Source organism: Poecilia reticulata, chromosome 18 (assembly GCF_904066995.2).
Source record: "Poecilia reticulata chromosome 18, P_reticulata-male-v2, whole genome shotgun sequence".
In the NCBI taxonomy this organism is placed as follows: Eukaryota; Metazoa; Chordata; class Actinopteri; order Cyprinodontiformes; family Poeciliidae; genus Poecilia; species Poecilia reticulata.
In genome coordinates this window covers 3,214,705-3,238,309 of record NC_088847.1, presented here as the reverse complement: position 1 = coordinate 3,238,309, position 23,605 = coordinate 3,214,705, and the positions used below count along the sequence as shown (strand labels likewise).

At 38.9% G+C, this 23,605-nt stretch overlaps 2 protein-coding genes across 5 annotated transcripts; one reads left to right on the top strand and one right to left on the bottom strand.

Moving 5' to 3' along the window:
- The first annotated feature begins 1,284 nt into the window (after positions 1-1,284).
- Positions 1,285-10,771, top strand: cd99l2 (CD99 molecule-like 2). Its single transcript, XM_008434998.3, has 10 exons — positions 1,285-1,472; positions 2,819-2,878; positions 4,454-4,501; positions 5,957-6,052; positions 6,254-6,307; positions 7,307-7,375; positions 7,465-7,515; positions 7,609-7,728; positions 8,327-8,392; positions 9,071-10,771. The coding sequence occupies exons 1-10, from the start codon at positions 1,412-1,414 to the stop codon at positions 9,130-9,132; spliced, it is 687 nt and encodes a 228-aa protein (XP_008433220.2). The 5' UTR covers positions 1,285-1,411; the 3' UTR covers positions 9,133-10,771.
- Positions 10,772-11,089: 318 nt separating this feature from the next.
- On the bottom strand, positions 11,090-22,418 carry mtmr1a (myotubularin related protein 1a). 4 transcript variants are annotated; one of them, XM_081599343.1, is made up of 18 exons: positions 22,027-22,411; positions 21,007-21,104; positions 19,569-19,592; positions 18,833-18,920; positions 18,584-18,678; positions 18,370-18,477; positions 17,739-17,837; positions 16,994-17,077; positions 15,306-15,455; positions 14,340-14,528; positions 13,369-13,554; positions 13,072-13,230; positions 12,415-12,462; positions 12,151-12,243; positions 11,927-12,040; positions 11,729-11,772; positions 11,518-11,650; positions 11,090-11,339 (listed from the first exon to the last, which is right to left on the bottom strand). In XM_081599343.1, the coding sequence occupies exons 1-18, from the start codon at positions 22,097-22,099 to the stop codon at positions 11,202-11,204; spliced, it is 1,923 nt and encodes a 640-aa protein (XP_081455469.1). In that variant the 5' UTR covers positions 22,100-22,411; the 3' UTR covers positions 11,090-11,201. The 4 variants fall into 4 exon arrangements, with proteins under 4 accessions (XP_081455469.1, XP_008433221.2, XP_081455470.1 ...); XM_008434999.3 differs by having other exon boundaries at positions 21,007-21,112; positions 22,027-22,409; XM_081599344.1 differs by lacking the exon at positions 21,007-21,104 and having other exon boundaries at positions 18,584-18,647.
- Positions 22,419-23,605: the final 1,187 nt, after the last annotated feature.

Here is a 23,605-nt window from a genome sequence, read left to right as displayed (position 1 = left end):
GATCATCAACTAAAATACTTGTGTGGTGATAACAAAGAAGAATTCTTGGAACAAATGACAACTGTAAGTTGATTCTAATTAGGAACAGACAGACAGACAGCTCAATTTTTGTTAGGCTATTGGAGTCTCTCCAGATTTGTCTTCACGGCTTGTTTCTTTCTGCATTGACCAAGATCATTAAGGCTACTAATAAATTAAACTGCAATTTTATTAGGAGGAATAAAAATCACTATATATGAAAAGATGACCTGATTAACCCTGACAACGTATGAAGTAGGTGGAAGAAATGGAATATACTTTGAAATTATGAATGGTATTTTGAAACTCATATGGTTAAAATTTTATGTAAATAATATTTTAATTTCATCATATACCCAATTTGGGTATATAATGAATTTGGGATATTTTTCCTCCTTGAATCAGTTTAATTCTCGGGGTCTTTCTGCATGGAGTTTGCATGTTCTCCCTGTGTATGCGTGGGTTTTCTCCGGGTACTCTGGTTTCCTCCCACAGTACAAAAACATGACTGTCAGGTTAATTGGCCTTTCTAAATTCTCCCTAGGTGTGAGTGTGTGTGTGCATGGTTGTGTGTCCTGTGTGTCTCTGTGTTGTCCTGCGACAGACTGGCGACCTGTCCAGGGTGACCCCACCTCTCGCCTGGAACGTTAGCTGGAGATAGGCACCAGCACCCCTCCCGACCCCACTGAGGGACAAAGGGTGTAAAGAAAATGGATGGATGGATGGATGGATGGATGGATGGATGGATGGATGGATGGATGGATGGATGGATGGATGGATGGATGGATGGATGGATGGATGGATGGATGGATGGATGGATGGATGGATGGATGGATGGATGGATGGATGGACCCAATTTGGTGTTTAATGAGACAGGAGGCCTTCTCTCATGGTGTGGATTTGAGCTGAGGAGATCGCCAGTGAAATAGTACAGGTTCTGCTTTACTTTACCTTTTTGTACGGTAAACAGTTAAAGGATTTTCGATAAAAAACGAGGTACAGTATCTCGTTATATTGAGGTATTACAATGAGATATGAGATAATGAGTAATGAGTATCTCAATACAATGGGATTTTTTTTTACCACAGTGACAGAAACGGGCTTCCATAGAAATTTATCCTTTTATGCTTTCTAGTGCAAAACTTTTTAACTTCTCACCACCCTCTTTCCTTAGAAGCGTTTGCAAAAGCATACTATGGTGGCCAGTTTTCCTCTATTTTCTGTATGTTTTGCATTGTTACCAATTATTCTTCGGTTTTTATTTTGAAAGGTAGCAGGAAGTGGCCCAATGTGGGTGTGTCAGTGAGTGCGGCACTCAAAGGTTTCTGCCTAGTCGGCTTTATTTTAAAGCGAAGAAAATACCGTTATTTCAGCTGAATTTAGTCCGCAAGTCATGCTGACCTTTCGCTCTGTGTGGACCCTGTGTGTCCTGGCGCTCCTGCTGCCGCTTGGAGGTAAGAACCCTCTGTTACATCTGAATGCAGCTGCGGCGTCGGCCCTCTTTGTGCCGTAGCAGGTTGGTGGGGCACGAGGTACAGTTATGCGCCTCAGAGACGCACGAGGATGAAACGCTCCGCTTGCTATCGTCCATATGATTGTTTTCCTTTTTCCATAGACCCGACATTTATAGGCTATCTGCCTGCATGGTTGTATGAATTATTAATTGGTTATAATAATTTGGTATTAAACCTTCGGTTTATGCAAATAAAGAGAAGGCTGCTGACAGAGGAGACTAGCAGTCAGTGCAGACCCTTTGCAGAGACATGTGGTGAGACACCCAGAGGAGGAGAAAGTAGGGATGTGTGACCTTTTACAGACCAAGAGCATCTTTTCCTTTTCGGCTGAGAAATGACACAAAGATATAAAATTGTATATATATATATATATATATATATATATATATATATATATATATATATGGAAAAATATATATATATATTTTAAATTAAAGTATTGACTTATTTTATATGTGAATAGAAGACACATCAGGTATAGCAGACATATGAAGGTGATAAACTTTTGGCACTGTTAGGATTGCTAGTTTTCTCACCAGCAGGAGCTGGTTGCAGGTGTCAGTCAGTTATGGTCAATCTGAAATTTGGTTCAATGATCTAAATGTGAGAGAATGCAAACTAATAGGAGGAACCAATTAGCCCCCCTCAGCACATCTTCTGAAGTTGGGATATTTTTCCTCCAACGACACTCCAGAGTGTGACACCTCATACCAGATGTTGGACTTTATTTCTATTTCAGTGTAATTTGTGAATGTTAGCTCCTTGTTTTCAACAGCAGAGCTTTCCAGACTGAAAAAGGTTGTCAGTTTGGAGAAAATCTCATCAACATCGATAGTTACACTAAGTGGGAAATACAAAAAGTTGGCAACAGGTTTGATAGAGGAAAAGTCAGTAAAACGCCCCTCACAAACTCAGTGCTCAAAGCTAGACGCCAGAGAGCACCAAACTCAATTTCCTTTTATATTGAACAGTTAATTTAATTTTACATAGTTGTTGCGGTAGGAGTCATAGTTTGTTAAATGTTTCATGAAATATTTTGTCCTATTTGGTGGCCGATGTTTGTTGTGAATATTGTGACATATATTCACAAAACCCGGCAATTGGTTCAATTTAGTCATTTATTGAGCTATAGGGTATTCCCTTTATCAGACCATTATTCCCTGTAGTTGTAGCGACCCCTCAAATAACAGATGTCCTCCCCTGAGCAGAGTCTTGTTCAGTCAACTGGGACAACATAGACGGACGTGTAATTTCTGTTTTTCTCTTTCGTGTCCTCTGTACTAAAGTCCTGTCTCAGTTCGACTTCGATCTGAGTGATGCTGTGGATGATGAGAACGTTAAGCCATGTAAGTAGACCTTTGAATATGTTTATTTATTTTTAGGAATTAATAAAGTAAGACTTGCTTTATGTTGGCATTATCTTGGTTTGATTTTCACAGTAAAGTAGTTCTATTTTGCGCAGGCCTTGGCCTTTAAGGCTACCCCTAGTGGGTTATTCCCTTTGTGTGCAGTGCAGAACTGAAAACCTACTGGCCCATCTGCTATGTGGGCCAGTAGTACATAGCAGATGGGCTGTACCTACACCTGCTACTCCTACATATCAGGTGTAAGTGTAGCACCACGTAGCAGGTGGCAGGCACCACCTGTTATGTCCATCTGAGTCTGTCCAAATTATGGTGAAACCGGACAATCAGCTCCCAATTTTCTTCAGCAATCCACAACATATGATCATAACAACAAGAATGAATAATGAGCAAGATGTCCACAATCCCTCTCTGCTTGACCTGCCAGACCAGCATGACCTATGACCTTCATGCCGTCTGTGCAAGTTGCCTTGTTCCAGACCGTGCCATGATTTGGAGCATGCTCCTAATGATCAGGACGGGAGGCTTGTTACCCTGGAGGCCTCAGTTAACTCATTAGATGTTTTACTGGGCACATTATCCAAGAAGTGTGAAGACTTGGAAGATCACTTCAGACTAAATAATAAGCAGCTGGTGAGTGTATCAGAGGGACTGGAAGAGTTAATCCGTTCTGCTTCAGTATTTGCTTGGCCTTGATGCTAACCAATCCTTGACTGGACCCATCGTACACTGCAGGTCAAGCCAACAGACGGGGACCCCACAGCCCGTTGGTTGCCTGTGTCAACCTGTTTCAGCTCATTTTAACTGATCATTCAACTTCAGACTTTTCAAAAACTTGCATCTTTTTATGGAATAATTTTGACAGTGAGATACAGAAAGAGATTTAGATTGCTCTATTTAAAAGAAATCAGAAAATTGCTATGATGATATGGCATTGAATATGCTGCTGTTTTGTTTATTTTTTGGGTGTATTTTTTGGGTATAAATGTAAAATATGTTTGTGATAGTATCATGAGTTGAATAGCAAATTTTATTTTTATGTAACTATAATATATAATAATATATATTCATGTAATATAAGTCCATGCTTCCTTTTTCATGATTTCTTTTAGTTGTTACATTAACTATTCGTTTTTAGTAGGGAGTGAATGAAATAAAATAAAAAATAGATGAAATGAAAGTGAAGAAAGAGCTAAGTTTTGTCTTTTCTTCCAATTCCATGGATTATTCCTCCTGATGGGCTTATCTGCTATCCGAGGACCCAACACAATCAATATACAATATTTCATTTACTGCTCTTGATAATGTCTTGTCAATTCAATTCAAATTCAAAAATACTTTACTGTGATCCCAAACGGACATTTCTGGATAAATGGTGGATATAGTTCCAATTGTGATCTGTTTGACTTTTGTAATCTTGTTGATACAAGACAGATGGTCTTTATGTTACTCTGTGCAGGCAAAACATCTGTTTCAGCTGTTCTCACTATCTGTCCCAAAAAAGCTGTTAATAAGTCTCACACAGTCTGTATAAAGCCTGTCTTCTCGTTCTAACAGCCTCTGTTAGACCAAAGCCAGAAGCACCAACTCGAGGAATAGAACAAGGTAAGAAATGTGTTGCATAACTTTTGCTTGACTCCCTTAAATGTGTCATTTAAATGCACTGAACAATGCCAACCAATTTTTCAAGTTAAGTAGAGAAGTCAAATATTCACTTGGGATGGAGTATGGTCTTCCCAGAAATATTTTTTACTTCATTTAAAATAAAATGTGACCCAGGTGTGTAGAAGATGAATCAATGTGTTGAAGATTAGCCGTTTATTCACGTTCAAAAGGTTATTTCAGTTCTGAAAATGATTAAAAGTAACAAGCTTATAATGTAATAAGTTGTATTTGGAACAATCACACTGGAGTGAAAAATGAGGCGGTTTGATCAGCACACACTAAACGTGTTAGTCATTAGAAAGACAAGCTAAGCATATTCAAATTGAGGATTCCCTGGGCATATGTTGAGGCAGCTGGGATTTCAGGAACATACAGTTGTGCTCATGAGTTTATATAACCTGTAAGATTTTTATTTTATTTTTTTGCCATTTTCTAAAGAGTATAAATGACACAAAAACTTTTTTCACTTATTGTTAGTGGTCGCAGGAACAAAACTGACCTAATTTTTAATTATAGATGTATCTAAAAAAGAATCAATTGGTTTATTGCTTGGTAATATTTGACATTCATATTCTCTAACAAATTACCAAAATATATTCCACTAGGGTATGTAAATTTATGAGCACAACTACATAATTCGGTCCTGTAAAGAAGAAAAGAATAACTACAAGAACATTTTCATCTCATATGTGTCTGGAGCATCTGAGATGAGGATAATATTCTGGTGTATTTTTAAACTCAACAATACTCCCAGGCAGAGATTGATTCCATAAAATATCCAAACACAAGCTCATTCGTATGGTGTAGTGCAGCAATGAATGTTTCAACTTCTGCACTGGAGAAACTACAGAGCAGCTACATAAATGTGTGGAACATTTTTGACAAGTAAGTCTGAAAAAGCCAACTGTGTTGAAAATGAAAAATCAGTATTAAAAATAGAAGACGGCCAGAGATTTAATCTTTCTAACTCATACTCCAGATACATGATCAATGCAATTCACATGGCATATTTGGATCGTCAAGCAAACATCTAGTTGAATGGATGTAGTGACTCATTGTCCCATTAGTGATGTTAATGGTCCCATTAGTTTGATTGTTCTGACTAGACATACAGTATAAAGCCCTCACTCCTAACCCTGTTCAGAACTGAAGGACTGCTTTGGATGTGAGGTCTTGAAGAAACAAAAATAGCCCAGTTCAACTGAAGCACTTAAGACTGTCATACCCTGGATGATGACTGAGAATCTAAACCAACATGTTGAAAATCCTGAAAATGGACACAAAGTGCAGGCGGACTGGTAAACCTGGAGTGAAAGTCAAAGTGTGCTGAAGTTGAAGACAAATATCCTCTGTCATTTACCAGTTACTGTGTCATTGTTTTTTTTTTTTTGCTAGCTACAGTAACAACTACAACCATCAAAGTCCCAGTAAAGGTCAAGCCAAAGCTCCCTACAAGCACTGCAGTGTCAAAGAAGACCAAACCCAAGTCAAGTGAGTTAGACGACTCTACCAAGTTTGTTGCTTCTGCTTTAGATCTTGAAAGAACTTTTTAGAAATTATTATTATTATTAGATGAAGAGCTTTCAGATATAAGTGTTCCAGTAGATGAAAAATATTCTGAGTCTTGGTTTCCTGTTGGTGATATAATGTAAAAACGGATGGTGTTTATAATTGTTCTTTTAATCTTTACAGCTGGACAAGATTTTGATCTGGCAGATGCCTTGGATCAAAACCAGAAGCCAGGAGGTAGAATTTCTAAATGATTATTGATGATTATAAATGATTTTTAAACCCAAGTGATTTGCCAAAGATCCACAAAAAGAGAAGAGACAAAAAGACAGTGTCGGTCAGTAATGTACTAAACACTTTTTAATTTCTATTTCAGTTCTGTCTGCATGATGTCAGCTAGTAGTGCACAGTATTTTGCAGATTTATAGTTATTGCAATATCCCTGTATATACACCATATAATGAAGAATAGCTTGAAATGCAGTAAGTGTTAGTAATTAATTATTTAAGTACCATGCATTTAAGATGTCAATGTTTGTACATTTGATGACACTTGCAGCATCAAATATGGCTCATATTTGACCTTTGTGAAATTGAAAAGATTTTGTCAGGAAACTATTAGATCATATACAAAATTGTGAAGATTAGGCTTAATTTTTGGGGGGCAAATTTGATCAGTAGGGGGCGCAATTATGAAGGTCAACATGTTTTGGGTATTTACCCCCAAACTGTAAGTCCCACAAAATATTTGTGTTATCATAATCCTTGAATCAGTTCAATCACAGATTCAGCAGCAGTCTGACTCCTGTCATCAACAGAAACACTCAGGGGCCTCATGTAGAGAGAATGCGTTCATCATATTTTACACACAAGTCGGCATTTATAAAAGTGAAAAGTAAATTTACACAAACTTTTTATCTGCTGTGAAAATGTGCGACAGCCATGAAAACTTTGTCTGTGGACAGTTACAAACTACAAAACTCACAAAAAAAATCCACTAAAATCTGCAGAGGAGCCCTGTTGCTATAGGAACCAGCTCAAATTATGGTGTACTGTCCCTTTAAGGGACACCTCCTCTGAGCTCAGGGTGTTTGGAAACATGGTTAGGAGCCGGCACCCAGGGGGCAGCGACTATCCCCTACAGGTCACAGCAGAATAGCTGATGCAGTAAATCATCAGATTTATTGCCTCCTATGAGTGCAGTGAGTCTTTACCTTCAGTGTTGTTGTTTTCTCAGGAGGATTTTCTGACAGTGATCTGGAGGGTGTGAGCAACGATAACACCTACAAACCCGACAAAGGAAAAGGTCCGATTTTTTTCCTTTACTGAAAATCAGTCTAAAGTTAATAGATGTGCTTTTTTAAAATAGGATTTATTTGATCTCTGTTTCCTCAGGAGGATATAAAAAAGAAGACACCAATCTGAGTTCCCATGATGAAAACAGTGGTGAGGTTTTATTGTCTGGTCCTTTTGTTCTAAAATGGATGGCTTGCAGAGCTTCATCCCTTTTTCTGCCTGTGTGTGCGGGTGTGTTCACAGAGGTCACTGCAGAGGTCGGCACCATTGCAGGAATTGCCAGTGCCGTTTGCATGGCGCTGGTGGGGGCCATCACCAGCTACATAAGCTACCAGAAGAAGAAATTGTGCTTCAGTATACAACGTAAGGTTCCTTACTAAAGTCATCCTAAGCCGTGAGCACGTTGGAATCGTAAGTTACTGTGTCAAACTTGAGCCTCTGTTTGGAGAATGTGATTTTCTCTTAACAGAGGCCTTAAAAAAGTGGTGAGCTTATACTTTAGTCGTGTAAAAAAGTAACTGACCTGAGTATAATTTGAGTTCATCTGTTTTTCAAAAGAAAAAATAATCAATGACGTAGAAACTGTAAATTCCTAAAAAATAATAATAATCAGCTTTTACCAATTCAAAATTTGAAACAAATCAGGTTACTAATAGCTTAACAATTAAAAAAAAATTCTACCAAGAAGTCAAAATTAATTAACAAGTAAAGATTTAGTATGGATTTAAAAAGTATTGAAACTAGGGTTGGGTGACATGGCTGCAAAACGTATCACGATATGAGCGTTTATTATCACTAGCTATTGATAATTATTGAGTTTTTTTGTCTTAAATATCTGAAATACTGCCAAGCTGTCATGACCTTTCCTGTTTTATCTAAAGTTTTCACACCAAGCTGTTGGTTTTTTATTTGTAGGCAGTTATGACAACAAATGTGTTTCTAAGAATCTCTGTTTTTACAGAGAGCCTGAATGTTGACATTAATAAGGCTGAAATCCCAGAGGGAGTGGTGGCAACTGAACCTCAAGGTACTTCATCTACCTCATTTCACATGCATGTGTTATTATCATTCTACCCTCATACACACACTCAAATGTATACATCCACTGGTGGGTCTGTTGACAATGTCCAAGCAACATAGTCAAAGAAAAATGTAGTTTGTGTGAATCACTTCACACTGAACTCTTAAAAACTAACTCCCAACTGTACACAGCAGTAAATACACACCTACTGCAGTCAGTGAGACTGTAATGGGTGTGTAATGACTGGTGCACAGTGAAGTGAAGTACACAGCGTAGCAGAACCACATTCAGTGTAAATTAGGTGAGAATTTAATGACCTTTGTCACAGACATGTAAGTTTACAGATGGGTTCCTGCAGCCAAACTGGAGACATTTGGCATTTATGGGTTAGACGTATAATAAAACCTTTACGGTGTCCTCAGTTTTATGAGGAATTGCCAAATGTGGTGCTGCAGGCTGCCTCTCAGACCCTCTAGTTACAATGAATTTATATCATAGTTGGGTGTTCAGTCACTCATGGTCATCCGTGAAGGGTTGATGGCACCAAACTTTGGAGGTTTCTAAGGATTGCTCCACTTTGAAACCACTTTATTGTTGTTTGTGTGTTGTTGTTTTTTTTTGTCTTTTATGGATTTATGTTTTGTGTATGATAGAAAATTTTTCCGATTTACTTTTTTTCTGCAGCACAACAGACTCTTTTGGAACAACCAAAGTCTGGACCACCTTGTGACGAGAACACAGTTTAGGAGCCAGTCAGTCACTGAGTCAGTCACATTTCAGCTGTCCTTTCATCCACATGTAGCGTACTAATATATAAACATAGCAAATTCCAAGTTTGTACCATGTTATAGGCTTTGTAACGGCGCTTTTCTAAGCTATAAACTCCTGTTTACACTACTGAGCATTTCATGTTAGAAGTAGAACCACTCAAATTCAAATCAGCATCTCTCATTTGTGTATGAATTCCATTTAGTGTTTTAATGAGGTTTGCATTAGAAAAAATGCACATTTTGGAATGTAGTCTGTAGAAAGTGAGTCTGTAGTTTGTCTCAGTGCTGACCAGTGAATGACCAACAGGTTCTGTAGTTTATTCAGAGCTCAGATCAGCGCCATGCCTCGCTGAGTACAGAAACGTTTTAGAATTTTTGATGGTGGAAATGATTTCTTTCTGTTAATGTCACATTCTGACACGTGTAGCTAAACTGCAAAACTATTTAAATTACTTTTGTTTATTTCTCTTGCAAGTTTAGAAGTGTGTACCTGACTAGTGTTTTTACTAAAATGTGATGGATTTACTGGCTTGGCTGCAAGGGGCAGCAGTTGGTAGCAATGTTGCCTTGCAGCAAGAGAAGGTCCTTGTTTTGAATCCCGGTCTAAACTCAATTTACAATTATATGAGCATATTGTGGCATGCTGTAAAATCATCTCTTCAAATCTGAAAATGTGGTGCAGAAGGAATTAAGAAAAGGTTTTACAAAGGCTTAGATATGAGTTTATACTTTTATCTTATACACTAAAATCTGAAACTACTTCACACACTGTTGTCTTTGAGATTCAGGCATTTTTGTTCTGACTGCAGTTATGTGAATATTAGGAAATGTCAGCATTACTACAGTCCCAGACCAGATGGGATGAGATGTTTTCTTTATAAGATATAATATGACCGTCGCTCCTGGTCACATGATGACCTCTGTTCGCTCCACACGCCTGGATTCAAGTCAACACACACACAACTCATTTCTAATTCTGGAAATGTCATTTAGTGACCTTCACTTACTGCTTTGACCAATTGTTACTCAAAAAAAAAAAATCACTTCACTTGTGATGCCTCTTCAGTGCCTGTTCTAGACATGAATGCTTCTTTCTGCAAATCAAATGATTTGAAACGTATCACTTCTCTGAATGTCAACATTATGTCCAGATCAGAAATGTGAAAAGCTGCTGCTTGAGTTAGACTTTAACCGTAGTTAGATCTGTTTGTGTGCTTTGTACTTCTGCTGTTATAATGCTGTATCTAACTGAGACTGTTCCTTTATACTCTCTGCTGCATGTTTTTCTCTATGTGTGTTTACTGTTAGCCATTGTAACAAAAGAGACATCCTTTGTCGGTTGTAGGGTTTTGACATAATGTGGACTTTACCAGATTTTCAATTACTCAAGGTAATCCTAGGGGAACCAAACCAAATTTTCTAAATTAAAAAAAATGCATATCTCAGTACTAAAACCCTAGAATTTAAAGGACGTGTGCTTTTTTTTACCGTGACTTTTTCACAATATTGAACTCTGCTTAAGATGTGCCAGTTAACTGACTTAACTTGAATTATTATTATATGTACTCCAGTTGTCTCCAACATGAACTAGTAAAATAAAGAATTGATAAAGAGACTCAGCTTCCACTGTAATCTCTAAAGGGAATATAAGAAAATATTGAAATGTCAATTGTTTGTGGCTTGAATATGGAATATGTTTTTACGTGGAACTTAAAAATGGTCGGAGGAAACATGTCCTATACATAATAATCTAGCAGTTGATCCATTTTTAGATCATATCTCAGATTTTTTTTAAGTGATTTGGTGGTAAATACTGATGCAATCATTATAGAGCTGGACTTTTAACTTTTATGTCAACACTTACGGTGGTAGCCTTTAATGCTAAATATTAGATCCAATTGGCTTTACTCAAAGGACTCAGAACTTTCTGATATTTGACTTTACACATTTTATTTGAGGAAAAAAGGTTTTCTTCGACTGAAAACATTGTTGTCCCTAGTATTTGATTTATTGGGTCAAAACTTTGGATAGGACATGTCGGTGTCTCAAACAGCAGAGTGAAGCGAGGTCCCTGTGTAAAGGCTCGGGTGTTCAGGTGTTGGGTGTGTGTTCAGCTCCTCCACCCTCCTCTGCAGCTCTGCTCTGAGGAACAGTAAGTCCTTCAGCGTCTGATGCACTGGCACCTGGGAAACATCACAGAGCCAAAAACTTTAACTACCCAAAACAAGGGAGCAAATCCGAAAAACAATAACAAAATGTATGGAATTAACATGCTTAAAGCCACATGAATTTTTTAAAATGTAATTTTTAAAGCCACTGTATGAATGTTTTCTGTTAAAATAAAGCAAACAGCCCCGCTACCTGTGGCCTCATGCGTGGGTTCCAGCGGGCGTAGTAGCTGGTCCACAGCTCCAGGTGTCTGGAGGAAAGCAGCGGAAACAGAACGCAGTTCTCATAGACCAGGTAGAACGGGTTGGTGAATTCACTGGGCTGGCTGGAGGACGACATCAGGGTCACAGCAGGTCAAACGTTTGGTTATTAGCTACCTGCAGTCAGACGGACAGATTTTCACCTGTTGATGTAGGACCACAGGGACACTGTCTTGGTTTGAACCTCCTGGATGAGAAATAAGAAAAATTTAAGAAAAAAAAAAAGTCTCTCATAATGAAATTGTATTTTTGGTCAATAAGAATAAAATCTACAGATTAAAGCAAAGGAGAAACAATCAATCAAAAAAAGCATTTTGACATGTATGACAACATGCACACACCTTGGCTATCTTCTCCTGCTCACTGTTGCAGAGGAAGGTGCCAAAGAGGCAGCTGTAGAGATGATCCAGGATGGTGATGAGGAACAGCTCATTAAATTCAAAGGCAGAAGGAAACTGATAAAAAATGAGAGGAGAATGATTGTGAGAAGTAGTGTCACATGCCGGTGGATACGCCTTTCATATTTACAGTCTCAAGCTCTAAACTGAACATGGAACGCTCTCACCTGTCGGGTCATCTGCCAAACACAGTCAATAAACTGAACAAACAGAGGTGAGCGCTCTGTGTTAGTATGGCTCTCATCACCGTGTCCAATGCGCTGTGTGGAACAGGAAGACAGTGAGTACATGCACACGCACACGCACACACACACACACACACACACACACACACACACACACACACACACACACACACACACACACACACACACACACACACACACACAGATATACAGCAGAAATGTTTCATGAAGCTAAACAAATCTTACAGAAGCAAACTTGTGTCCGAAGCTGATCCACTCCTTTTCCAGCAGAACCTGAACAAACAAAAAATACATCAAACTAAATGTTATGGTCTTAAACATGCAATACACTGTTAACCGAGTTTTGTTGCAAGTGTAGTGCGTTTTGAATGTTACCTTCAGTTATAAAAATGCTCAAGTCATATAAAATATGATATAAAAAGAAATTTAACACATTGAAATTGGGCCAGTCTCTTTAAAAAACTCCCCCTTTTTCTGAAACTCCGCCTGCAGGAAGTCATCACAACATGGCTCCTCTATTGACCCTTAACAATGTTTTTACCATCGTTTCACTGAGAAGTGGCACCTATAATGAGCTCAGCAGACATGCAGTTCCACCAGGTTTTTGCTAATTGCTGCTGGCTAGTCTGAAGGAGCTGAGTGGGGGAGGGACTACTCTGTGAGGCCTGGAAACTGCAGCTCAGAGGAGGAACTGCGCCTCGAAGGCGGAGCTAGGTCCATCCAGGCATTTTGCACAGCTGAACGGTTGCCATTGAGATTACAGAATTTCTCAAACATGAATAACAGAATCAAAGCAACACTCCAGGTATGTCTTTGATGAGGGAATAGCATTTTACATGACACTGCCCCTTTAAACTGTATTAATGACTTGTAGTGAGCCACCTGGAATCCTCGGAGCGTCCGGTAGTAGCTGTCCAGCATCAGCATTGAGAGGGAAGTGAGCTGGGCTGTTCTGTCCCAGCCGTCACTGCAGTGGACCACGACCGACGTTTTCCCTGATTCCAGCTTGTCGGCTATTTTCACCGCTCCTGATAGTAACAGCTGCACACAACAGGGACAGATACAGGATTTACAACATCCTGTTTATACAATACAGGAACGTATTGCATAAAACAAAAGGTTATGTTGTTTTTTAGACTGTAGCACATTCATATTTGTGACTTTTTATAAAAGACTTACTCGTAGATAGTCCAGCCAGTGAGTCTGGTCGATGGCAGAATGCCAGTGGGCCTCATCAATAGTCGGATAAATCACATCCCTTATCTTCCTGAGAGACTCCCGGATCACATGGATATTCGGAATTTCCAGGAAAATTAGCTCAATGTTGGGATAGAAATTTTCATTTTCATATCCTCCGTCTTTTGCCTTCAGGTTGTTCGGATGAACAGATGGAGGAAATCAAAGAGGAGACAAAAAAAATAAAATATTTAAATGGACTAAATAAAGACGCAGCCAAATCAAACTGAAATGTTTCTGCTTTAGGTCATTTAGGATAATCAAGACCAAGTTGATGACAGAATATTAATTGAGACTTTTTATGAATTGTTTACTTTCTTTTAAAGAGGAAATATATTTACATTTTTTTGTCGTGGGATGAGGTTTTTTATCTGCCATACAGTTGATGTATTTCACTGAACTGCACTGTTTTTGTATCATGAGTCATGTGATCAACAGCAGGATGTTACTACTGGCCAAAACCACAAAGAAGACGACAGGAAGTGGCCTTCTTTGTGGTTTTATGGTTTCCCTAAAACGCAGCATGCAAGTAGGCGGGGCTTGTTGCTCCAACGCCTGAATAAAATGCCGACATCTCCTCTGATTGGCTGACAGACTATGAGCTTTAGCACCATGGCTGAATTATGGATATATCATGTAACTGTTTACATCTGTCACTCCCAAAAGGATGAACAAACTTATTTACATGTGATTTCTAATGTCATTTCTCATTAAATAAAAACACAGCAGTTGTGAAATTGTGTGGTTTTTTTTTACACTACCAGAATATAGACAAATATTTGTTCACATTTAGAATGAAAATGCAGCTGGTGAGAAAAAACAGCTTTGTCTTTTGTCGGTGTATAGTATCTGATTGCAGATCAAACAAAATATTTTTAAAAAACCACACATCTGTGTTGGTGTGTGTGTGGCACCTTGCTGGACAGGGCTTCACTGGTCTGTCGGGAATCAAAGATGGTGAGCTTGTGGGACTGCGCGTTAGCATCCATGATGCTCTGGAGGAAGCGCTCGTCCTCCTTGCAGCGGCTGTCCAGAGGACCGACTAGCGGCTGGCTGCAGCGCACCACAGCAGCCTGAGACTCCGGGTGGATCCAGGACAAGACCTGCAGGAACAGACAGAGTCTCAGACGTGACCTGAACCATGAGCAGAGATCAGCAGAGCTTCTCCCTGACTCTCTGTAGCTACGACAGGCTTAGGCTACCAGAAGACAAACTGACCACTTTTCCTCATTTTGCTAATCTTTTCTATGACTCTCACAATCCATCTGTCTAAGATTGCTTACTCATCATTATTGTCTATTCCTCGCTATTTGTAACATGTGTTGTTTTTCTTTTGTGTTTTTTCTTATGCTGATTGATCTATAGATCTATACAGTGTTTTGAAAGGCTCTACATCAACTCATTTGTTTGTTTTTGTGTATCTGCTCTGTCTCCAGTCGGCCACGGAGGAGCACAACATAAAGTTAGCCTGTTGTTATTTTCTTTTTTTTCCCCCAAATGTCTTTTTATTGATTATTGGCAATATAATGAAAAATATGGTACAAAGTATAGTCAAAGTCAGTTATGTACAGGTATATAACTGTCATTTCACAAACAGTCATGATTATTGCTCTATTTCAACAAAGTGTGTATTCTCATTTTAGGTTTAGATTCAACCCTGTAAGCTTTTGTTTTTAAGATTCTGGTTGGATATGAAAGATGATTTGCATTTTGTAGGTTAACCTTTAATCCATGTGATTTTGGAAAGACTCTGTCCTAATGGAGGGAAACACAACAGAAACTGCCAAATTCTTCAGAAACATTTTTTTTCTTCAGCTGCTGTTAGCTGGGTCATCATCAGCTCCTGTGCAGATGGACATGTGTCTGTGAAAACGACTGACCGGCAGGCGGCGCTTGGCTCTGAATGACGCCACGCGTTCTGTGTCTTCTTCTGTCATGTTGTGGGGGAGAACCAGGATGGAGGGGTAGGTGTCACACAGCTCATAGTGGAGGTTCAGCTTACTGATGCACCAGCTCTCATTTGGTAGACCCTGGTGCAGCATGTTCAGACACAAAGATAAGGGAGTGAAAGATGCATCATCTTCATCTTTAAAGGTGATGAGACAAAAGAATAAAAAACACTAGCTTTGTTTAAATCTAAACTTTCATTAGTTTAAGACGAGCAGAGTTCACCAACAGATCAAGAAGAAATGGGAAGGCTCTGAACCTTTGTGCTGTGGTTGAGCTTGTTGGCCTGGAGATTTCTCAACAGTTTTTACTATTTGATTATCAGGAAATCAAATGAATAAGAACCTTCATTTTTGAATATGTCAGGGTGCACACAACACAATAAAATATAATTGTGAAGTCCTGCAGGGTGTGTGGGAGTTTGCCCAAGTCGTCTACATGAACTTTGTTGACTTGAAAAAGGTGATGGATTGTGTTTGGGGAACTGGGCCCTTTGATACAGACTGTTGGGTCCCTGTGTGGCCAGGCTCTCAGTTCAGTCCGCACAGTAAGTCCGGCTCACTTCTGGAGAGAGTTGGACTCTGCCAAGGCCACCCTTTGTCACTGATTCTGTTCATAACTTCTATGGACAATTTCTAGGAACAGCCAAGGTGTTGAGGGGATTCTATTTTGGTGGCTTTACGATCACATGTCTGCTTTTTGTAGATGTTGTGGTCCTACTGGCTCCATCGGGTCCTGATCTACAGTCTTCCCTGGAGCGGCTCACAGCCAGGATGAGGACCAGTGCCTCTTCCATGGCCTTCCAGGTTTGTTTTCATTGACAACTTCACCGATACTTTATTTATTTCTCAGGCTGTACCAAACTGTACAAACTATTGTAGGGATCTCTTGGATGTTTGTTTTCTGTTTTCGTAGCTTGTTTCATCTGCAGGGAGAGATGACCGGATGTTTTCTTCTCAGAGAAATATTCCAAATGCGAGCAACAAACCTGAAATCACCTCCAGGGTGAAACAGGATGGCACCTTAAGGAGATGAACCCACACCGGTCATCTAATGTTCCTGTGGATGAAAACTGAAAGTCTGGACTTTATGTCCACGTGACGTCCATTACATGAAAAAAACGTCAGTAGCTTTCAGTAAACAAGTAAAAATAAATACATTTGTGTAAAAGTCCAAATACAGAAGGACCTAACTGTATTTGGAGAACTTCCCCTGACATCCTGCTGCAGTAGAGCAGTGAGGAAAAGCTGCTGTAAGGACTATTTTCTCAAGGTAAACACAAATCCTGATTAAGTATTTTTAGGAATTCAAACGTTACAGATTACAGTTTGGACCAATCTGTTAATTCATTTTAAATCCAAATAATTGAGACTGACAGAAACATGTCCAATCAGCTTGTTTACGTTGTTTCTGCCAGTTCAATGCTCACCAAGTTCTTTTCTCACTGCAGTTACAACATAAACCCATAAAGTCTCCATCTGTCACATCTCTGTTGTTTGATCATGTGAAAAACTTGTCTTCGGTTTTACTGATAATTTGCCAAGGAAACCAAACTAAAGAAGTGATTCACACCAACAGAGACGTTTTACTACAAAAGCAGCTGACAGCTTGTTGTGGTTACCTGTCGGTTGTACTCTGCTGTCGGATCGTAGACCTTCCATCCGTCCACAGGAAACTGCTCCTTGTACTTGAAGGCGAAAAACGGCTGAGGAACAAAGTGACAACAGTCAGTCTGTTGGACACCAAGTTCCAAAACTCAAAAAAAGAAGCAACAGCAAGAATACGTCTGTTTTCGTCATCGCCTTTGATAAAGACAAAAATGGGTTCAGATATAAAAAAACAAAAACAAAGAAAGAAAGAAATGACAAATATAAGTTACAAATTTACAAAAATGCCTGCAGTTCCACATTCTGGATTTAAATCTGCCTGAGCTTCGTGCTGCAGTAACAGGATGATGCGATAACCTCCACATAAATCTGTACATAAGGTTACGTAATATCACATAAAATGTGGAGACACAAACAAATGACTGACATCCACCAGCTCATCTCAGCATCCTCACTCCATCATTACACACCACTCTGACTTCCTGCATACTGCTTTGCTTGTATCAGGTGTTTGTTTCCATATTAATAATATGTTTTAATATTCTTATATATGGTGTAAGAATAATTTCGATGGCAGCAGCTCTTGGCGTTCAGCGTTCTCTGAGAGGTAAAAGGTGTTGTGATAATTTCTAATTGCTGCATCCTTAACTTTTGGTCATTTGATCTTTAAATAGTTTTAATAAATAGTAAGCTAACAGCCAGGTCTTTGTTACCTAGCAACGTCCAGGCTACCATTGTAATCGTTTTTACTGGACTAACCAGACTGCAGGACAGAGGGAAAGCATATTTGGACAAAATCTCTTCAATCTCTGGCTGGTTCTCGTCTGGTTTGTAGGTAAACCTGGCGCTCCTTATGTCCTGGACAACGAGAGAAGAAGGAAACCGTCAAATTGAAAAATTTAAATAACAAAAAAAATATTTTTTAAAAACTAGGGATGCTCGATATTATTGTCAAGGTATTGTCATTGGCCGATATTAGCTGTAAAATTTAATATCGGACATTCTGTCAAAAAAATCTCACTGATATAAAAGGCGTTTTTATGTGACAAACCAGTGACAGTGATGCACAACGTCAAATTTGCACTGTTTGAGTGTTGTCATTGTCTTAGAGAGCAAATGTCATGAATAAATTTGACATTAAACATAATGCAAGTTGAAAGTTTTTTTCATTTGCATTTGGTAGCAGGTTAAATTGGCAAAGATAATGCAGTATTTTAATTCCACAGTAGAGAAAGCCACAGAGTCGGTATAAGAAGGAAATATCTGTACTGGTATCGGTATGAGTTTTAGTATATCAGCATATCAGATATCCACCAAAGATCAGATACTGCGCATCCCTAAAACCTGTGTGGATGTGATTTGTAGGAGAGTAGAGCATAAAAGGTTTTACCTTACAAACCAACTCGATTCCCTTGGTGTTATCTCCTTGGTTAGGAACACTAATGTTCTTCAATCTGCTTATAGCTCCCAAGTTAACATCAAGAATAAAAGAAGAGTCCTTAAAGACAACAGACTGACATTAGCTCACTGCAGAGACACCGAGGAGAATCCTGGAATGTTTAACACAGAACACTGTAGGAAATCAAAAGGAAAAGAAGGAGCACCTTGATCAAACTGGTAAAGTAGAGCTTGTAGTCAGTGATGGTCAGAGTGCCAGTGATAAGACCACTGAATGGACAGATACACATAACATCTTTAACTGAATATGATTACATCCACAAACACACACAAAACACGACAACAAGAGAGAGAAGACAGAGAAAAGGCTGTTAATTGGTTAAGGGTCGAATATGAAAAAGACTGGATGTGAGATTGTGACTGGAAGTGAAACACATGAAAAAGGAGAACAGTACCTGTGACCTGAACAGTTTCTCCTGGCAGAAGAGGCACTTGGTTGTGTGAAAGTTTGACGAGCGCACCGAATCCCAGAGCTGGACGGTTCTGAAGAGAGCAGAGTACGATTACATACTGGTCTACAGCTAAAATAACTGTCTGGGGTTTTTAATCTGTTTTAGGGTCATGTTGATGAGCTGAATCCTAAAATCACATTGGTTTTGCTCAATCAGGTCAACTTTCTGATCTATGGAGCAACATGAGCATCAAAATGCAGGACTTGTTCTCACATCTGGAGAATCTGACCAATGAGTGATGAGCAGGAGGAGAGATTCCATCAGGACAGGGAGAGACGGAGACGTAATGTTCAGTTCACATGTACTTACCCTTGTCAGTGTTTATTATTCAATTTACAAAAATACAATTTTGTAACATTTAATTAATACACTGTTAGAAAACATTTTTTTTCTCCTGAAACCTTTTTTGGATGAGAAATATTAATGGAAATGATCTGACAATGTCATCAATTTAGTCAGCAGATCAGATTTCTCTAAATCAAATTAGAATAAAAACCTGAACTGATTGAGAAAAATGCATGTCATTTTCGGATTCAGTCATGCAAAATAGTCCCAAATCAGTTGCAAAAACAGACAACTTCCAAAAAATATTTCTTTGTAACCCATCGCTATGTATGAAATATGATAAACCAGGTGAAGGAGATGCACTGTAAACATGTGAGACAAATATAAATATTACCCAGGAGCTCAGCCTTCTGGACACCTGCAGGTAAAACAGAGCAGAACACATTCATTAACCCAGAAGCTCGAATTCAGATGGAAATGAACTCAAGCAACAATGCAGCAAATCAGATTTGCTTTCTGAATCTGATTTGTTGTTGCTTCTTGAAAAAATGGCAGCAGAAACATACAGTATGAACATGAACAAAGGTCGAAAAACATAAAAACACGAGACAGGAAGTGGTGACTGTATTCAGACAGACAGAGACAGACAGACAGAGAGCAATTATAAAAGGCAAATTTATCACAAAGACTATTGTACTTGCTGTGCTTCAAATAGTAATCAGTGTTTAGATATGAATTAACATGGCTGACTGCGGCTCAGAGGGTAGACTGTCTTGTAATCAGAACTTTGTAAATTCAATTCAAACTTCCTCCCGTCACATTTTGATGTTCCCCTTAGAGCTTTTACTGGAAATGTAAGGTTCAATGTTTTAAAGTTAGGGAAGACATCAGGGACCTATTGCTGTGGTTTAGATTTCAGTTAAGACCAATAAAAATTGATCAATTTTCATTCTCCAATTGGCTACAAAACTTCACACAAGCTTCACTGTTACAGACGCTCTGACCCACAGAGGTTCAGCAGCAGGTTGTGTCAGACGCCCAACTCTGTTGGTCACTGGAACGTTTTCAAACCTTGTTCTGGGTAACTTATTATTCCATGTGACTTGGTTGTGCAGCCTTTTGAAGTGATGAATATGTTTGAATGGGATGTTCAGTGACAGTGCTGGTGGCAAGTAACTGCATTTTGGGGGACAGTTTATTTTATTTTCATCCATCCAGAGTCACAGAGCAGCAGAGACACCCAGATCCTCCAGGTATCTAAACAGAGCTCCATTCCATTTAATGATAATAATAATAATAAAAAACATTATCATCATTATTATTATTTTACCAGCTAAAAAAGTTGAGATCCACAATCTCTCTTTCAAAATAGACCTGGCAAACACCACTTTAATTTACATTTGCGCAGTGACATTTATATAGTTTTAAACCATCAAAGCATAAAGTATGTTGAGCTAATAAAAATCAATTACAAAACTCTTCTCTTCACAGCCTTTCAAATGATCTCTTAAGTCCAATGTTTCCCATAGAGACAGAAACAGAGGGAACCACTGAACTAGATCAGATTACTTTGTATCCAGTAACAATTTAAAATGAACATCACGTTCCTGTTTGGGCCAAAGGACCGGAGCATTTAATTTAATACATTAAATGGTTGACTCTAACTGGTGCAATGAAAATACTGTAGCTGTACATATTTTTCTGAACTTTCTCAGAAATAGCTCAATACATTTCAATAATGCCCTGATATCCAAAATGTGACAACATAGTGTCATTTTTTTTCTTAGTATCAGCATGGAGTTTGTCAGTTTTAGATGGTGTGTGATAGTTACCCTGGAATCCCTGTTCAAAACTTCTGGTGGTGCTGTTCTTGGGACCTGATTGGATAAGGTGGCTGCAATTAGCTGCTTACACCACTCCACATGGGAACCTGCAGAACTGAAGGAATGACCGGAAAGGGAGCTCAGGAAAACTCAGACTCCTAATTCGGTTTCCATTCAAACCGTAAACTTTTCAAAGTAAACTTACATTGCTTTAAAATATCATCAGTTAAACTCTGAAAACAATTTCAGAAGCAACTATAGACCAAAGAACTGACAATACCAAGAGGGTTTAAGTATAGATGATAAACGACGCTTCATTCATTTATAAAACTATGTAAAAACAGACATATGGATTCAAAAACAAGTACAAGGGTTTCTAAGTCACAGACCAAACATCAAAGATATTGAATCTGATGTTAAATAAACAGCAGCAGTCATAATGTTACTCAATCTTGTTTAAATCATTTGGAAATCACAACTACAGCTCCGTTAGTCTAACCTGGTAGAAACCAGGCCCTTAATCTACACCATCTGCTTCATACAGAGGGCCTGGGCTGCCATTGATAAAACAACAGGCAGACGACAATTCTAACAGAGCAGAAAACCGATGTCGTCACTACTTCTCTTTCTGGTCGCTGATTGGTTCGGTAAAAATTCTACCGGAGGGAATCAAAGTGAACGGGAGAAAGCCCGGACTGTCTATGAAGCGAGATTTTAATCAAGCGGAATAAAACAGGAAGGCAGTGAGCAGGCTGCAGTCGTGTCCTTCTCAAATTATGTTCATTTCATTTGAAAATTATTTTATTTATACCTTTGTCACGTGTTTAAAGCCATAGAAGGCATTCGAACCAAAATACCTTTTTTGTTACAACTCCATTATACTCTTGTGTTTAATAGTTTTTTTGTTGTTGTTTTTTTTTTTAAAACTCAGTCGGGAACAAAAACGACAAAGGAAACATCCTGCTGCCAAGCTGATGTAACTTTACTGAACCGGGTCGGATCAGTAAAGCTGAGTCTAAACCTCCTGACCTGTCCGCTGCATCGGAGCTGGGTGGACTGGAGGTCGGAACACTCCAGGCGCTAGGGATCGGTCTGGCTCCATCTTTTTTCTCCATTTGCCGAAGAGTTCAGTCAGATGAGATTCGGGCAGCTTTCAGTTCGACTCGGTTCTGTTCCACTCCGGGTCTCTGTGTTGCTTCGGTTTCGGCTCTGCGGTTTCCTCTCAGCAGCATCTCTTCCTCTATGCAGCTCCGCCTCCTTCATGCAGCACATCGTTGATCTGCTTCATGTTTTCTGTATTCAGCAACAGGAAGCGACAGGCCAGCAGCGGCCACTGAGGTCACTTCAGCTTCTTCACAGCTGCATGAAAGTATTTTCTGAATTCAAGGCATCAGAAAATAAAGTCTGCTAACAGAAGCTGGACAGAGAACCTGCTCTGTGATCAATGCACTACAACGAAACGATTTGCTGTATTTAGTTTGATAGAAAAATTTTCCCCTACTAGCTAAAACTCCATTTTGAAAGGTTTTTGAAACACACATTTTATACTAACCTCCACTTGCAGTAGGTCTTACTCTATCAAATTTCTTATGTTATAAATATCCACACAGTTATTTTAGTACAGTACTAATGACTAATTTGGAAGCCCGTTTCCGCCACTCTTAAAAAAATCAAATTATGAGATAGTATCTCAAAAATAATATCTCATTATTTCGAGATACCGACTCGTTATTTCAAGATACCATATCTCGTAATTTCGAGATACTGTCTCGTTATTTCGTGATACCGTGTCATTATTTCAAGATGGTGTCTCGTCATTTCGAGATACCGTACATTATTTCAAGATAGTCTTGATATTTCGAGATAACGTATCTTATTTCGAGATGGCATCTCAAAAATAGTCACATTATTTCAAGATAATGACTCGTTATTTTGAGATACCATCTCATTATTTAGATGCAGACTCGTTATATCGAGATAGTGTCTTGCTATTTCGAGATTTTGTCTCGATATTTTGAGATAGTGTCTCGTTATTTTTGAGATGCCGTGTCTCGTTTCGTGATACCGTGCCGTTATTTCGACATACCGTCTCGTCATTTCGGGATACGCATCTCGTCATTTCGAGATACCGTATCTTATTTCGTGATGCCGTGTTATTTCGAGATACCATACGTTATTTCAAGATAGTCTCTTATTTTGAGATACCGTATCTCGTCATTTCGAGATGCCGTACGTTATTTCAAGATAGTCTCGTCATTTTGAGATACCGTATTTCGAGATTCTGTCTCGATATTTCGAGATGGTGTCTTATTTTGAGATGCCGTCTCGTTTCATGATATTGTATCGTTATTTCAAGACAGCGTCTCATTATTTCGACATACCGTCTCGTCATTTCGGGATACCGTATCTTGTCATTTTGAGATACCGTACGTTATTTCGAGATACTGTATCTCGTTTTTTTGAGATACCGTATTTTGATATTTTGAGATATGGTATCTCGTTATTTCAATAACGAGATACCGTATCAAAATGACAAGATAGGGTATCTCAAAGATACGCATCTTTGAGATACCGTATCTCAAAGATGCGGTAGATTATTTTGAGATAC